Genomic DNA, 17,150 nt, shown 5'->3' with positions numbered 1-17,150 from the left:
GCAACTACACGAATGCAATCAAAGACACAAAGAAAGGGCAAATGTTTTTGTTCTATTTCATTTTTTATATACTTTTGATTACATTAATTAATGAATGAATTCATTTAATTACATATTTTTAAATTAATTGAATTCAGGAGTAGTATTTTTATTTGCATGCGTGCATTTGCATGTACATCACCGTGGAAAAGTATTGGCCCCCTTAACAAATCCTTATATTTTCACGTATTTGACCTGCTTTAATGTTTCGGATCATCAAGCACATAAATATTAGAATGTTATAACCCAATATTTTATGTATTAACTTATTTAATGTCACCAAAGTAAACATCTGTTCAAAGCTGCTGTGTGAAAATGACTATCAACTCTGCTTACTTTGCCTTTTTTTTTTTTTTTTTTACACTTGAGGTTGTTATAGTTAGGAATGTAAAAAAAATGTCAGCAACATGGTCGTCCAAGTTTATGATGTAGTTAAAAAAAAAATTCTACTATTCACTGTTGACTTTCTCTTTACACTTGTATGCCAGTTGAAATGAGACTTTAAAACGTTGACTGCACTGAAAAAATGGGCTAAAAATGGGCCTAGTGTCAATGAAAGTTTCCTATTATCATCGTAGGAATATAATATGTTGCAATATGGAAAAAAAAAAATCAGTACTTCATCCGGCAACGAACAAAGACTTGACAGTTGAGTGATTGATGACTTTTCAGGGCGTGGCAGCGTGAACAAGTTCTCACAGGAAACCGCATTCTTTCCTGGCAATTGCTGAAGCAGTAATAAACCCTGAAAGATGTTCTATGCGATAAAATAAAAAGGTAAAATATGTTGGCTTGATGAACGTAGAAGAAGTCTCAAGTGGGAATTTTAGAGAGGAGTTGTGGGATAGTTCTCCCGTCCTTTGTTAGGATCAAGCCCCGCCTTTGCTGCACGGTTATTGGCTGCTGTTCGTATTGCGTCGTTTCGATTGGCCCGACCGAACTTCCGTCAGGCGTCCGCAGCGCTCGGGACGCGAAAGTGAATGGGACGCGCAAAGTGAAAGGCGTGTTAAGTTAACGAGAGTAGGCAAAAGAAAAGCGCCGTGGCTAATTTAAAAATTAAACACCAGTGATGCCTCCCTGTCATATGTTCTGAAATAACCCAATGATTATGGCTTATTCAAATTGACACTTTCTTTTTACTTAGTATGCCATACAACATATAATATAAAAACGATAGAATCACCCGCTGTAAACGTAACTTTATCATCTTGTTTTAGAAGTCAACACCGGAAGTGTTGACTTTAGCAGTGCTACCTCGACGCACTTGCGTAGCCGGCTGGATGCCTTCCAGAACCGAAAGTGGCATTAAAGGCGGCCAGTTTGTCGTCTTCGGTCCGTCTCATCGCGTCTCTTTTACGGGCAACTAGTGACGGCTTTCCCGGCGGCGTCCACTTGGTTCGGTCGGTGCGTTTTGAGAGCCGAGAGAAGCAAACATGGAGATCGAGAAGGAAGTGAAGAAGGTGAGTCAACGCCCCGCTAAGGTGCGGGAGGAGGACGCAGTGCAGGTGGTCGCCACTCGGCAAACTCCAGAAAGTTGTTCAAACTTCTTTTTTTTTACACAGTCTGTGGTTTTAATCGTTCGCCATATCAATAATTTATTATACCATACTAGTCAGTTGGCAGTGGTCTCAAACTCGGGGCCCGGTGACCAGTTGAAGTGCTCGAGATGATATTTTGAGGCCCCCTACTTGACATCAAAGTTTTGTTAGTGCGACCCCGCCCACACCGTGTTTTTTTTTTTTTTTTTGCACTGACTATTTTATGTATTTTAAAATCTTAAGATACCATGGGTCGGTCTCTTGATGGCTTTACGCAGTGTTTGTCAACAATAAGTTAGACACAGTAAATTAGCAATGTTAGTCACTCAATTAGACCCAGTAATGTCTCAAAACCTGCCATGAAGGGAGAGGGTGGCGACCAGCACAGCCAATGGATAGGTTTGCATTGACGTCACCACCACCCGTAGACCAATCGGATAAATTAACGGGAGAAAAAAACTTTACGCTTCAACTATCACCTGTGTTCTCTGACCTCCACGACACACAAGATGGCGTAATTGGAAACCTATCCATTTCCGCAAAATTCGGACACAGTATATCCATCCATCCATTTTCTTAGCTGCTTATCCTCACAAGAGTCGCGGGGGGTGCTGGCAGGAGGTGGTTGCCAGCCAATCGCAGGGCACATCGAGACAAACAGCCGCTCTCACAATCACACCTTGGGGCAATTTAGTGTCCAATTAATGTTGCATGTTTTTGGGATGTGGGAGGAAACCAGAGTGCCCGGAGGAAACGCACGCAGCCAACGGGGAGAACATGGAAACTCGACACAGGCGGGTCCCGGATCGTGTCCGGGACCTCAGAACTGTGAGGCTCACGCTTTCCCCCTGATCCACCGTGCCGCCCGACACAGTATATATAGTATTTATATTTTTTTAACGTTGAGCACAGGGGCACCCCACGTGCGTTCTCTGTAAAGCGAAAGATTCGGTGCTCAAAAAAAATATAACGTCAGACATTGTTATTACTCAACTCGACATGCTGAGGCAATGCGAAATACCAGGGAGATGAGCGAGAGAAGTGTGTCACCAATCTCGTTTGGAATTGTTGAAAATAAAGACTGGGCATAGTCGACGAGTTGTACCTTTTTCTAAAGTTAAAATCCTTTTTGTTGTGCGTGTGAAATACTACATTTGGCCCAGGATCACCCATTGTTTCTGTTTAGTGTGTTCCCTCATTCCGTCACCAAGCTCATAACTAAATTTTACTTGCGTAACCAAGCAATTTCCCCGTTGACATGAATCAAAATGCTATTTATCCATTCCGGACCGTCTAAAACACCACCATTTTCATTGATTTTATTTAGCATAAATAATGTATGTCCTATAGAATTCATATGTTTGATGTGTGCCTTTAAGAGGCGTGGTCTAGTCAATGACATCTGGAGCTTGAGTCAGGTTGACTCTTAACTTCAACGTGAGCGTCAAGGTGTGAGTTGTGGTTTACAGCAGCTCCTTGCAAGCATTTTCAGTTTGTATTTTTGTGTTTGACTGGTCGTTCCATTCACCAAAAAATGGCAAAGACGATTTGACCACAGTAGTCTGATTTGCTACATATTTTTCATCACTCAAGCCTCAGCATATCGTAAGTTTGCTCCTACTTCCAAAGTATGGCTCGCGACATGACAGAAAAGCACATCAATATCGTGTTTTCACTTACAACTTATGAGTCTTTTGTGTTCCGAGTTACAAATAATCGGTTAATTTCGTTTTACATTTTTCTCTTGTACCCCAATTTTTTAGTCACAAGCAAACGTGAGTGAAGTCGAACAGATGGAGTGATTATGCGGTCAAAGAGAGCCACATTCGCAGATAAACCTTTTATTCAATTGTTCAAACGCACATACAAATGAGAACACTTGCTAAGAGCTGCTGTTGACCACAACTCACACCCAGACCCACACATCTCGACTAATTGGCCGACTAAACTTGACCAAGGCACACATCATATGTACAAATACTACAGTGGTACTGTAATCAAACTTCATATCCTCATTTCTTTCCATCTCCCTTTATTTTTTTTCTACAATACAGTGCTATTTTGTTGGTTAAAAATAAGTTATCCGAAAATTGTGGTCTTTTGCTTGGCGATCTGGAACGGATTATTGGCATTTCAATTTGTTTCAATGGGGAAAATTGATTTGATCTATAATCTGTAACAAGATTTGTCAGAGAACTGTATTCGTTCTTTGCAAAAAAGATTTTGAGACGCTCGCTTTTCACTGCACACTGACTAGTTTTTGTTTTTTTTAAGGGCGGGGGTGCTGTTTTTAATGCGTTGAGAGTCAGACCCATTTGGGCAGAGTCTTTGTTAGCGTGTTCACAGACGCATAAAGTGATGTTTTGTTGAGCTGCCGGGTGACCCAGACAGGCTTGCTAAGGCGTCTAATTTTAATCCCAGCCAGAGATAAACACAGTAAAAGGCTGAATGCTCATCCCCACAGCTGTCTTCGCTCTTCTTTGTGTCCTCAAGCAGATGTTCCGTGGAAACATCTGCACCCACAAGGAAGGAAGTCACACTCGCAAATGTCTGACAAGTCAAATTGCAGATGTTCTTCAGGGATGTGCCTAATCTTTTAGTGGAATCTTTCAAATCCCAAAGAAATGATAGAAATAGAATGTTTAGGAAATGATAGAAAAAGAATGTTTAGTAACTGTGCCAAAGGGTCAGTTTAAAATTATTAATAGTGATAAACTAAACCTAGAACCATGTAAACTAGCCACTGTAAATCGATGTAAAAAAATGGAAATACTGTAAGACAATTATATCCCAGATTGTCATAGAAATGTCTATAATCATTTTTACTTTTTGCATTCTATAAAAAGTTTTCAATTTCCACATTTTTTTTTTACATGGTAAAGATTTTTTTCTCTTAAAAAGGAGTTTGTTTTTGTTATCCATGGTTCAAAGTAGCTTTAATCATTTTTACTTATTTTGTCATATTTTTAAAATTGGTTGAATGAATCATTTTTATTCCTCCTCAACCTTAAAGTGGTTTCATAAGGGACTTCAAAAATACAATTCTTCAAAATGGGGTAAAGTCATTCTTTTTTTTTCCCCATGTTAAATAAAATGTTTAAAACATGGGATTACCTGGATTTGTTTTTTTTTTTTTGCATTTTTAAAAATGGCTTTAAGAAATAATTTCAATTTTTTTATGGAAATATCTTTAAAGCGCTGTTCACCCTCTGCTGTCTGCCACATGGTATTTATGTTAGCATGTGCTTGATCTATCTATCTGTCTGTCTGTCTGTCTCTTTTCTTTGCCGCTTATCCTAACGAGGGTCGCAGGGAGTGCTGGAGCTCATTATCTATCTATCTATCTATCTATCTATCTATCTATCTATCTATCTATCTATCTATCTATCTATCTATCTATCTATCTATCTATCTATCTATCTATCTATCTATCTATCTATCTATCTCTGTTGTCTGTCGATCTATCTATCTATCTATCTATCTGTTTGTCTGTCGATCTATCTATCTATCTATCTATCTATCTATCTATCTATCTATCTATCTATCTATCTATCTATCTATCTATCTATCTATCTATCTATCTATCTATCTATCTATCTATCTATCTATCTATCTATCTATCTATCTATCTATCTATCTATCTATCTATCTATCTATCTATCTATCTATCTATCTTTTTTTTAAGTACAATTATAAACAAAAGCCCATAGTAAGTGTACATTTTCCATGTTCAGTGGCATGAGCAAGCGCCACAACCTTAAGTCTACTCTTTGGTCAAATGTGAGTGTCAGAAAAGGAGGAAGTGCCACACATGAGTCACCTTTGTTGAGGAACCACGCTGAGTCACCGGGTGACACGCTGTGCCGTGCATGTTCACGAATAGATACAGTATTGGATTGTGAACCTCGTGAAATTTCTCCTCAACATAAACGTGTTGTTTGTGTTTCAGATGACGCTCGGACACGAGTTTGGCGCGGGCGCTTCCTGCCTCAAGTGTAAAGACAAGTGCGAAGGGTTCGAGCTTCATTTCTGGAGGTGAGACCTCCACCCAGGCTGAACTCGCCTTGGTGTTCATCACTTATTGCGCTACTTTCTCCTTTCACTTTAATTGTGGACTTCTAGACATATTTCCATGGACTCCTTTGAGACTCAGTTGTCCAATTATATACCGTTATTCCACTCTCTATATACCAGAAATTGGTTATGAAGTTTTTGCACAAGTACGTGTGTGTGTGTATATAACTACAGTATATATACCGTTCCGGATGAGAAGCAGATACTTTTTTGTGAACCCTGCGGCATATTTAATGTCATGTCATTATCCAAGCCGGTTATCCCCACAAGGCTTGCGGGAAAGCCGGAGCCTATCCTCGCGAGCTTCGGGTAAAAGGCGGAATACACCCTGAACTGGTCGCCAGTCAGTCGCAGGGCAGATATCGACACCGTCACTGAGCGGGAATCGATCCAACGCTGCCCGCGCCAAAGGCAGGCGTGTGTACCACTACACCACCAGTGACTCCCATTTTTAATGATGCGGCTAAAATATCTTGTTTTTATCGCAAGTGGCTAACGAGTGAAAAGTTATTACATAGCATATAGAAAAATATCCATCCATTCATCTAGTTTCTTTGCCGCTTATCCTCAGAAGGGTCGCCTTGAGTGCTGGAGCCTATCCCAGCTGTCAACGGGCAGGAGGCGGGGTACACCCTGAACTGGTTGCCAGCCAATCGCAGGGGACATCGAGACAAACAGCCGCACTCATAATCACACCTAGGGGCAATTTAGAGTGTCCAATTAGTGTTGCATGGTTTGTGGGAGGAAACCGGAGTTCCCGGAGAAAACCCACACAGGCAATGGGGAGAACATGCAAACTCCACACAGGCGGGGCCGGGATCGAACCCGGGTCCTTAGAACTGTGAGGCCAACCCTTTAACAGCTGAAGCACCGTGCCGCATGACAAAATATCTCCTGATGAAAAGAAAGTAATATGTGTATGCTTTGTATGTGGAACGACAGTCGTTTCAATTTCTTATTTGGCACCTTTTTTGAATTAAAAAAAAAAAAAGATTCCTTAGGAATTCCTAACTCTTCACTACTAACTAACCTTTACCTTTAGCCTACTCTTAGTCGAACTCGGCAACAGCTCCCAAGCACATGTAAACACACAAAAAGGGAATTAAAATACAAGATATGATGTAAAATGTGACGGTGTTTTGTTGCTGAGCTCCGCGTTTTTGTTCCGGAACAATCTCCAGTGGTGAACTTCATTAACAAGTGACACGAGTGCTTTGTTGAGCACGGCGCATGAACTCACACAATGAGTCATTAGTAGATTCTGGCCTGTGTGTTCTGACTCAGAAGAGCGGTTTGGGAGAAAACTGCAGACTGGAGACTTAATTGGCAACAGTTGACTGATGTCATAACACAAAGGCTCTCCATTTTGTTCTTAAACCTGTCGGCAATCACGTCTTGGCTAAATTGTACAGTAAATGCGTTCATGCACTTTTACTCAAGGCCTCTCTTCAGTTGTAATTATCAACATATGTTATAAGAGTCATAAACAATTGCGTTCATAATTGTTGACCTCAAAAAGCTCAACCGGTCCGGAGATTGAAATTCAGCCATTTGGATGTGTTTGAGTGACGTTAATGAATCGTCGGGCCGCCGTTGTTTGTTGCAGAAAAATCTGTCGTAACTGCAAATGTGGCTTGGCGGAACACAACGTGCAGATGAACTCGGAGGAGAACAAAAAGGTCAGCAGCTCCGAAAGCGTCTCCTTCTACTTTAAACACTTTTCTTATTATTTATTTACATTTTTGGGACTTAATTATATAAGGTTAACTTTAGTGCCATTTCACATTTTTCCCTTTTTTTTCATATTCACACGTGTTTAGTCACTTGTATGTTATATATATATATATATATATATATATATATATATATATATATATATATATATATTATATATATATATATTGTTTCATGAATTTATATATGTTCATTGCTATACTTGTATCTATTTCTATGGGTTCAGTCAAGTGTAATTTTAAGTAACTAAATTTTTTTTTGTTATTTTATTTATTTTTTTATTCATTTGAAGAAAGGAGCATTTAATTATTATGATTTAAAAATTTCTACCATCGTCGGTGAGCGCCTTTCATGATACTGTAGTGTTAAAAAAGTGCACTCCATTTACCATTTTTTACTTAATCACAATTTTTTATGTGTTTAATGCTATACATGTATCTATTTCTATGGGTTCAGTCAAGTGTAACTTTAAGTAACAAATTTTTTTAAATTTATTTTATTTTTTATTCATTTGAAGAAGGGAGCATTTAATTATTATGATTTAAAAATTTCTACCATTGTGGATTAGCGCCTGTCATGATACTGTAGTGTTAAGTGCACTCCATTTACCATTTTTTACTTTATTACTATTTTTTTTACATTCTTAAAAATGGATTAAATTGCTCAATTAGAATTTTCCACTTCTAAAAACATATTTTATGAATCCCTTTAGTGTTACTTACTGACTTACTTGCATTGTTGTATTTTTTTGAGACATTTCAAAGTGGGTTAGATTGGATGTTTCTGTTTGCATTTAATTTTTATTGTGTTGATTGAATTGGTACATTTTTAAAAGTTGTTTCAGGATAATAATTTTTATCAAAGACATTTATTTTAGTAAATTATATTTTTCAATTTTTTTACACATTTCTCACTGCACATTTCTAAATGAATATGAAGTTTTTGGTTGTTGCGCCTTGTCCCCAAATGCCTTTTTTGTTGCTTTTCTGATTGGCCTCAATGTCCTTGCAGGTGGGGAAACTCTTTGAGGACACCAAGTACACCGGCCTCATCGCCAAGCTGAAGACGGACGGCGTCCCCGTGTATCGCGGCAACGCCGTCACCATCACGCTTGGCGGCCCCGCCACCGCCCACACCGTGTTACCCGCTGCCGCAGTCTCCGCCGCAGCAGTACCTCAAGCCGCCGCTATAGCCGCAGGTTCAGTCCCGCCGGCTGCAGCCTCAGTTGGCACCCCGCCTAGTGGCATCCAGGCATCCTCAATTGGTACGGCGCCTGGATGCCTCCAAGCAGCCTCAAAAGCTCCGCCGTCCGGCGGTGTCTATGCCCGGCCGGCACATCCTAGCGTTCCCCCCGGCAAGGCGAACACAGCGAGCGTTCACGTCAGTTCCACTCCAGCTAACGTAGTGCCAGTCGCCAAAGACGAGCCTCTCAAGTCCGTCACGTATGAGTGGGCGCCCCCTGTGGCTAACAAATATGTGGTAAGTGATTTTATCTCATATATATATATACACGTTTGAGTGATGGATATAACAATGCGATAATTGACTAAGAAATTGATTGATAAATTATGCCATGATAGCTAGTTTGCTCGCTAAACTTCAGCAGGTATGAGAAGTTGACCTTTAACCATACAGACATGTGACAGTATACAGTGATGCCTCGGTTCTCGACCACAATCCGTTCCAGAAAACATTTCGAGAAGTGATTTTGTTCGTATACCGAATCAATGTTTCCCATTACAATGAATGAAAAAAAGAAATAATGCGTTCTAAGCATAAAAATTAGGATTTTTAAAGAATTTTTTTTGCTTTTCCTGATAATAAACTGCATAGTAGAAATACATGTATAGTTTAACTACTTTATTTCATAAAATAATTTAAGAAATATATTTTCTGCTTAAAATGTATGCTTTAGTAGTCGAGTACGCTAAGCTGAGAGTGATTTCTGTATCTGTAGGGACTTGGCCCCCAGCCTTGTAAACTTTTTTTTTTTTATTATTAACAAAAGTGCAGAATAACTTTAAACAAGCAACTTGCCTTCTAAGAAGCCATGATTGGGGGTTAATACGGTAGTCCTCCATATGAAGAAAAACAACAGTCACTACCGGGACATGTTTGTGTGCAGAGGTTGCCTTATACTGAATAACAAAAGTGCGCTGGTTGCGCCGCGCGCGTTATGTCATTTCCGGGTGGCATTCGAGTACCGTTTTTCGTTGGAAAACAGAAGCAAAAAAATCTAAACATTTTCGTTCGAGAACCGATTTGTTCGAAAACAGGGAGGCTTTATTGTATATAAAATATTAATAAATCCAGACAGTATTCAAAACAGTAAAATATTAATTATTTGGTAAATTCTCCAAATTACATAGAGATTATTTTTAATGCCAACCCTACTATAGACTTGATTTCCAAATATAATTCATTTTATTAGTTTTAATTTTTATAGTGTATCTATTTTTTTTATTTTAAATAGTTTGTTTGAATGTATTTGTATGTGTGTATTATTATATTTTATTTTTTTATTTACACTTAAATTAATATTAATTAGTCGTAGTTTTAATAAACTAATTTTTACAAGCTGTATTTTTACGTTTACTTACATTGCCATGTTTTAGCAAACCAGTAATCGCCAAGGAACACTAGAGGACGCCAAAGTTCAGTCAAAAAAGAACAGCAAACCCCTCCAAATGTAAACCAAGAGTACAAAAAGTCTCGTTCTTTTCCTTTCGGCTTGTCCCGCTGGCCACAGAAAAGAGGACTTGGGAAAGGGGCAAATTTCATGTCATGAATCCAGCATTTCATTATTTTATATGCAGCGTAACCCTGCTATTAAAAGGTCATAGATAGGTGAAATAAAATTGCAGTTTTCATGCATATTTTCTCAAAACTATTTATCAAGAAACATCAAGGTGATACATTTGGATGAAGACAAGGCCTGCTGAGTAATAATTCCAAGCAGAACTGGCCTTTTTAAAAAATAATTGTTCCTTCCCATACATTTTTTTTTTTGTGCTTTAAGTGCGCATATCGTAGGTGAAAATGTTGTGTCTTCATTTTCAGTGCATCACAACACTTGCATTCTTGGATGTTTGGTCTCTGGTCGTATCTTACAGCCAAATATTTTCCTCCTTCTCTTCCATGATTGGTCCATTTTTTTTTTTTTTTTTTTGCTTTCTTTCCTCGCAGGCTGTGCGCTACATTGAGCTGCTCCCACCCGAGAAGCGCCCCGTGGCGGGCACGGAAGGCGCCGCGTACCGCCGGCAGCAGATGGCCCGCCAGTTGCCCGAGCACGACCAGGACCCGGCCAAGTGCCACGAGCTGAGCCCCGCCGAAGTCAAGAAGATGCAACAGTTCGTGCGCAAGTACAAGGAGGAGGCGCTGGGTGTCGGTGATGTGAGGCTGCCCGAGGAGATGGCGCAGGTGCAGGCTTCGGCGGCGGCGGGTCAAGGTGGACCAGGTGGGGCTGGAGGGACCAAAGCAGCAGGGCCAGGAACTGCAGGTCTCAAGGGGGCCGCCGGAGCTGGAGGGGCAGGGGCCGCATCGGCTGGAGGCGCCGTGGGTACCGCTGCCACCGCCGGAGCCATGACTGCCTCGGGAGCCCCCCAACAAAGCTTCGTAAGGACCCTTACTTTACCGTTCTTATTAATTTCCTTTTGTCTCGTACACAATATTGTGGAGCGAGCACCTACCAATGTTCCCTTTGTTTCATTTATTTTTTTAACCCATAATGATATCCCCGTTTCTTGCCGTAAAACTGAATTATTGCTTGCAGAATATCTCTAGCAATGCATGTTGAAAGCTGAATGATGCTCCCAAACAGTTTTAGGGTTAATGTTATGTTGCCGCCTATATTTAAAATACAGAATTAGCTTTTTGAGCACTGTATCGTCTGTGCTTTGAATTTTAACAATAGACAACAATTGTAATTACCCCTTTAAGAGCGGAGGGGGCGGAGTCAGGTAAACGAGGAAGTAGAGTGTGTGCCTAGTGTGGCTGGTGTGACGGTCTGAGCGCTCCTGGTGTTGGAAAGTCTCCTTGTGTTAATGCCCATGCGCAAATATCTTGTTAACTTTCGGCCAGTCTGAAACGTCCCCATCCGTGCTTCCTGTGCCATTCGACAACTTGTTGCTGAGCGTTCATGTTCGCTATGGACGTCTCAGAAAGACCAACACAGCAAACATACATATATGTGTATGTCTTTTTATCATCTTTTGTTTTCGGGTTAGGATATAACGTATGTTAACTCCCTCTATGTAGAAGAAGGCGAACTATGAGAGCGGGAGATTTCCCAGTAATGGTCCCGTCACACCATGACGTTCTGGTCAACGTTCTCTGAACATTTGAATTGTTCTATTTTTCAGCGTTCTCAAATGAGGATGACACATCTGGCGTGTGATTAACGTGTGTCTAATGCATGACTAACGCGTGTCTAACGCACGAGAACCGTGTAACAGCGACCAAATAAGATACCCCTAAAAACCATTAGGGTGTGCTAATGTGTCACTGGCGCGCGCCGAACGATTTGTCAACGTTAGACAAGCGTGTTGAGCGTGTGACTAAACGGGTGAATAACGACAGAGTAGCGTTTTGCTGGCGTTTAATTTTTACAGTGGAACGGGAACGAAAACGTTGGAAATTTCATAGTCACTTCAGTTGTTCTCGTGAGTTTGAACAGTCAGCATCATGGCGCCTAGACGAAAAAAAGGTGGGGTGCGGACTTCAGCAACTAGCGCTGCAAGTAAGAATGCAAAGCATCGGTTTATATACCCATATGCATGGACGTTCTCGAAACGCACGAATGACGCTCAATGGACGCCAAAGGATGTTCGTTTGACTTTAGTTACACGCTGTGTGCGCTAGGGGATTGTTCAGTGGTCGTTGACAGGTCGCCAGTAAGTCGTTCACTGCAAAGCAAACGATTAAGTAACAACCAAGTAAAGCTCGAGTTACGACTGACTAACGATAGCCAAACGCGTGCAACGCTCGGCGAACCTTAGTAAAACGTTCCACGAACATTCTTAAACGTTCTCCAGCGTTTAAAATTAAACGTTGATGAACGCTGGTCTCTGTGAGAACTTTTGTGCATGTTCAAAACTTTTTTTCCGGACCGGCGTTCTCAGCCGATTCCCAGCGATCATTGACGTTCACTGGCGTTCAAACAACGCTCTTCTGGTGCTATCCCGGCGACCATGGGCGACTACCAACGTTTCCTCAAACGCGATAGAACGCTGACCAGAACGTCGTGGTGTGATGGGGCCATAAGCGCCTGCTACGTACTCAGAGTTCCCCTGTTAGTAACGCATGCACATTCATCACAAGGAGACTTTTCAGCACGGAGGAGCGCTCAGACCGTCACACCGGGCAGCAGCTCGTTGTGAGAGGCAGTGTGCTGCCGTGATTAAAAAAAAAAAAAAAAAAAAGACGCCAGGCTGTGTAGTTCACTGCGTTGGATCTATCATCTGCGCTGAGAGTGTGCGACAAGTGCGCAAATGCACTGTTGCGCAGCTTAGAGGAAACATTGCTACCTACTTTACTTTGTGTAGGAAAATGCTTAAAATCAATTCAATATACTGTAGGTCAACATGTGCTAAGCAGTCAAACACATTTAAAGGATAAAATAACATCAATATACGTGTGATATCTTGTAATATTCAACTTCTGCTCTAACTTTCAATAGAGGTGACAAATTTTCCTTCTTTTTTTTTTTAAATTAAAATTCAAACCTGATATAACATTCAACATTTGTAACCTGTTTAAAAGTAAAATTTCATTTTTTCATTAAAAACTAAATTACAAAAAATACATTTTCACCAAAGAACATTAAATTAAAAAAAAACAAAACTTAAATGTATTTTGAATTTTAAATAGGACAACTTTTTTTTCTTTAGCTGACGAAATGAAGCTCCTCCCCTTACTTAGTTCCTTGACAGCAAGTTGGCGCCAAACCATTTATTTTTTTAATATTACACATGGTTTTGGCCTGAGCACAAAAATAGGAAATCCGTACATTTTTCTGCAAATGACAGAGGTTAGCTTCCAGGGGTCGGGAGGGGCCAAACTTATGAATGATGAAATGCTGTTTTGCGGAAGTTCCCTATAGCTTGTGTCGACTTTTGTTCCGCCATTAATCCAAAGAAAATAATGTGCCGGTTCTCAACGTTTTCAGTTTTACGTCAGGCCAATAAAAAAGAAGGTCCAAAGGTCACATCAAAGCATTGCAGTGTGACACCGGATGTTTGGCTGCATTGTGTACTTGTTTGGCACCAAACAGTTATTGTGTTATCAGCGCAACAATGAACGCAACGTGCTGGAGTAATTAAGCTTTCAGTGACAATTAGCCGCCATTTCCTGGCATTTAACACACTGACGTGAGGACTTTTATTTGGATTTTGGACTCTCTTACACATGCTAACTGTGTCACAGGTCACCAAAAATAGACTTTTTATCCCCTTACCAAATGAAAATGTCGCAAAAAGTCCTCATGTGTACCTCCCTCCCCGCAGTCGTGCCGCCACTGCGCTCAGCCGATGCTCGTGGGCGACCCGGCGGTGTACGCCGAGCGGGCGGGCTACGACAAGCTGTGGCACCCGGCCTGCTTCGTGTGCTGCACCTGCCAAGAGCTGCTGGTGGACATGATTTACTTCTGGAAGCGCGGCAAGCTCTACTGCGGACGCCACTACGGCGACAGCGAAAAGCCGCGCTGCGCCGGCTGCGATGAGGTATGACCCGTCGACAGATAAGATTTGAAAATTGCGGAGGAAATTTTGACCTCACTTTTTTCCTTTTGATCAAGAAATAACAGTTAACATGATGTCAGAGGTTTTCCAGTTAAAAGGGGAAATCCAGTGGTTTGCATGAACAATGTATCCAATAGGTCATGTAATATGACAATGTGATGTTAAATCCTCTTTCATTTCATAGTGTTTTGAGAAGATTCTCACGGCTGTGTATGGAAGTATTCCTCCGTTTTTCCGATGAACCGATTCTGCTATTTCTTCATCAGATGAGGATAAATCCGAGAAATCAGCACTGGGCAAAATGGTGTCCCATGTAATAGATCCTTTGTTGCGGCACGGTACACGTCACATCCGCGCACGTAGGTCATGTGACTCGCGCAAATGGCAGCGCCCCTGAAAATTTGTAATTGTCGATTAAAAAAATCTTCTCAAAACACTATTAAATGAGAGATGATTTAACATCACATTGTCATGTTAGAGGACATATTACATGACCTATTGGATATATTTTCAATGCAAACCAGTGGATCTCCCTTTTAAAGATGGACAGAGGTTTACATTTTTGATGCAGGAAACCCCCTGGTGGTGAGTAATCGCTCATTTTGAGCGTTTTGTGCCTTGATAGCTGATCTTCTGCAACGAGTACACACAGGCCGAGGGCCAAAACTGGCATCTGAAGCACTTCTGCTGCTTCGACTGCGACCTGATCCTGGCCGGAGAGACGTACGTGATGGAGCAGGACAAGCCCGTTTGCACGCAATGCTACATGAACAACTATGCAGTGGTAAGGCGGATTGCGCTCGGTCACGATTAAAGACGCGTTTAACTAAACGACACATTTTCCAGTCGCCTCTCAGCTAGTCAAACATTGCCTAATTATTGCTTGCTACATGAACAAATGCACTATTGTTTGAAACGCTGCAAAGACGGTGATTGCAGTCTGTGTGAACAGCTACACTGCGGCGAGGCATACGATGGCTATACTGCGGTACAAAGTCATTTACTAGCTCACTGACTCAAATGCTTGCGTCAAGCTGTTCATTTTTCCACTCCCAGTTAAAATTTCCAGTAAAACTGAAGAGAGACATAAACACTGTCAAATTATCACATCCAACAAAAATACGCTAGCTTATTGCAGCAATGTAATGGGGAATGCTATAGACGGGCTAATGGAAATGAGCATAGACATGAGGGTGATTCCAAACCTTCAAACAACACACAGAGCAGCAACACGTACAAACAAAGCCTATAAAATACTTGGAAATATGTTTTATGTTCTATGACTCTGTTGAGAAACATTTTAATGCAAGCATTTAAGTCAAGTGGAACCTCGATCAAATCCACTAATGGCGAGGGTCATTTGATATACCGTAATTCCCGGCCTACAGAGCCTCACCGAGTACATTTGTAAAGGAAATACCATTTGGTACATAGATAGGCCGCAGCTGTGTAAAATCCGCAAGTGCCCACATTGAAACCCACATTGAAACACGAGATATTTACAAAGGCGGTACACAGAGGGTTTAACACTAGCGCGGTGCTAACGCTAGCGCGGCGCTAATGCTAACAGGGCCGGTTAAAATAAAACTTACCGGTAAATATCACTGAGACACGCCAGTAACACAGCAGCAACACATTAGCACAGCGCTAACAGGGCCGGTAAAAGTCACTTCCTCGGTACATATATCCCACCGGTCTCACTCTTACCTTTTCCGCTCGAGTGCCCCCTTGTGGCCTTTAGAAAAAATACACAAATTAACTTAACTTAAATTTTTGTTTGTGGTGCAAAGTTATTATAAAAAGCTATGGAATAAAAATTGAAAATGTATGACCGTTTCCCTTTTTATTAAAACTTGCCACATTGGTGCTTGGTCATGGTGACATTGTTGAGCTACAATAGTTGTCATAGGCCAAGTCCCTTTCATGAGCTGCGAGGAATCGTGTGCGTCCTAGTTCCAAATCTGTTGCCAGGGGTAAATGACTTGACAAAAAAAAAAAAACAAGACAAAAATTGCATGGTCGAGACTCCAAAAACTTGTTTTGTAAGTCTCAGAGTTCATGCTGCAGCCATTCTACATGATATAACGTAGCCATCGCGATATGGCCGCCACATCAATTCAGTATGGCCGGCACGGGAGACACGTCTTTTGGAATAGGATTTAGTAATATTATTTTGACGTCTTATACTTTTCCAGCACGAGTAAACAAAAACGGGCAGTTCTGCAACTAACATTTTAAGTGGCAAATGGACCCTATTTCTGGACAGAACGTTCAGTCCCGAAGAACTATTTGGTCCGATCTCCATTATCCGTATCTATTCGCTGTACTATTGTGCTAACTATGCATACTGCTGCAGTGTGCTTAAAAAGGCTGCTTTGTTTTTGATTTTGCTCCGTGAACAACTACACTGCCTTTTACGTCCACAGAAATGCGCGGGGTGCGGTGAAGCGGTGGAGCCCGAGGCCCAGCGCGTGTCGTACGGTGCGCACCACTGGCACGCGGCGCCGCAGTGCTTCAAGTGCTCGGGCTGCGCCAAGGTTCTGATGGGCCAGCGCTTCATGGCGGCGCAGGGAAAACTCTTCTGCTCTGTCGAGTGCAAGAAGAACGCACCCGCTTAGGAGTGGAATTCAAAATGGCAGCGCGGCGTTGCGGGGGAATCCATTGAGGGAGTGCCTTTAAGTTTGTACTTTTTTTGATGATTCAGGTCTCAGTCACGTGACGGTTTATTTTCAGAACAACTCCATTATGATGTATCTTTAAAATGTGAATAAATGACTGAATATTTGCTGATTTCACGGTTGTCTGTTTTGGTTTAAAGCAGCCATTTTGTATTTTCCAAGGAGTCATTGTTAGAACTAGTCCTTGAGATTTTGTCCGATTGCTGCCAAATTGGAAGCATGTGTACCGGACAAACGGTCGACTTTTCAATGACTAACAATTGAGTTGGTCGTGCACACGGGATTTTTTTATTTCAATTTGAGGCGACCATTTGAGGGCACATTCAGCCATTTCTAGAGGCCCTTGTAAG

General features: G+C 41.3%; 1 protein-coding gene across 1 annotated transcript; it reads left to right on the top strand.

Moving 5' to 3' along the window:
• The first annotated feature begins 1,015 nt into the window (after nucleotides 1-1,015).
• On the top strand, nucleotides 1,016-16,914 carry tes (testis derived transcript (3 LIM domains)). Its single transcript, XM_061823642.1, has 8 exons — nucleotides 1,016-1,499; nucleotides 5,527-5,612; nucleotides 7,258-7,330; nucleotides 8,397-8,864; nucleotides 10,572-11,000; nucleotides 13,889-14,104; nucleotides 14,748-14,906; nucleotides 16,549-16,914. The coding sequence occupies exons 1-8, from the start codon at nucleotides 1,473-1,475 to the stop codon at nucleotides 16,738-16,740; spliced, it is 1,650 nt and encodes a 549-aa protein (XP_061679626.1). The 5' UTR covers nucleotides 1,016-1,472; the 3' UTR covers nucleotides 16,741-16,914.
• Nucleotides 16,915-17,150: the final 236 nt, after the last annotated feature.

This window comes from Syngnathoides biaculeatus, chromosome 6 (assembly GCF_019802595.1).
Source record: "Syngnathoides biaculeatus isolate LvHL_M chromosome 6, ASM1980259v1, whole genome shotgun sequence".
Lineage (NCBI taxonomy): Eukaryota > Metazoa > Chordata > Actinopteri > Syngnathiformes > Syngnathidae > Syngnathoides > Syngnathoides biaculeatus.
The sequence above is the reverse complement of the archived record's forward strand: the minus strand, read 5'-3'. Positions and strand labels throughout refer to the sequence as shown.

Excerpts from the sequence above, each read along its gene's own strand:
- tes (XM_061823642.1), top strand. The coding sequence starts at position 1,473 with ATGGAGATCGAGAAGGAAGTGAAGAAG. Across the intron at positions 11,001-13,888 it reads GAGCCCCCCAACAAAGCTTC|TCGTGCCGCCACTGCGCTCA; the intron begins GTAAGGACCCTT and ends CCCTCCCCGCAG. Across the intron at positions 14,907-16,548 it reads ACATGAACAACTATGCAGTG|AAATGCGCGGGGTGCGGTGA; the intron begins GTAAGGCGGATT and ends TTACGTCCACAG.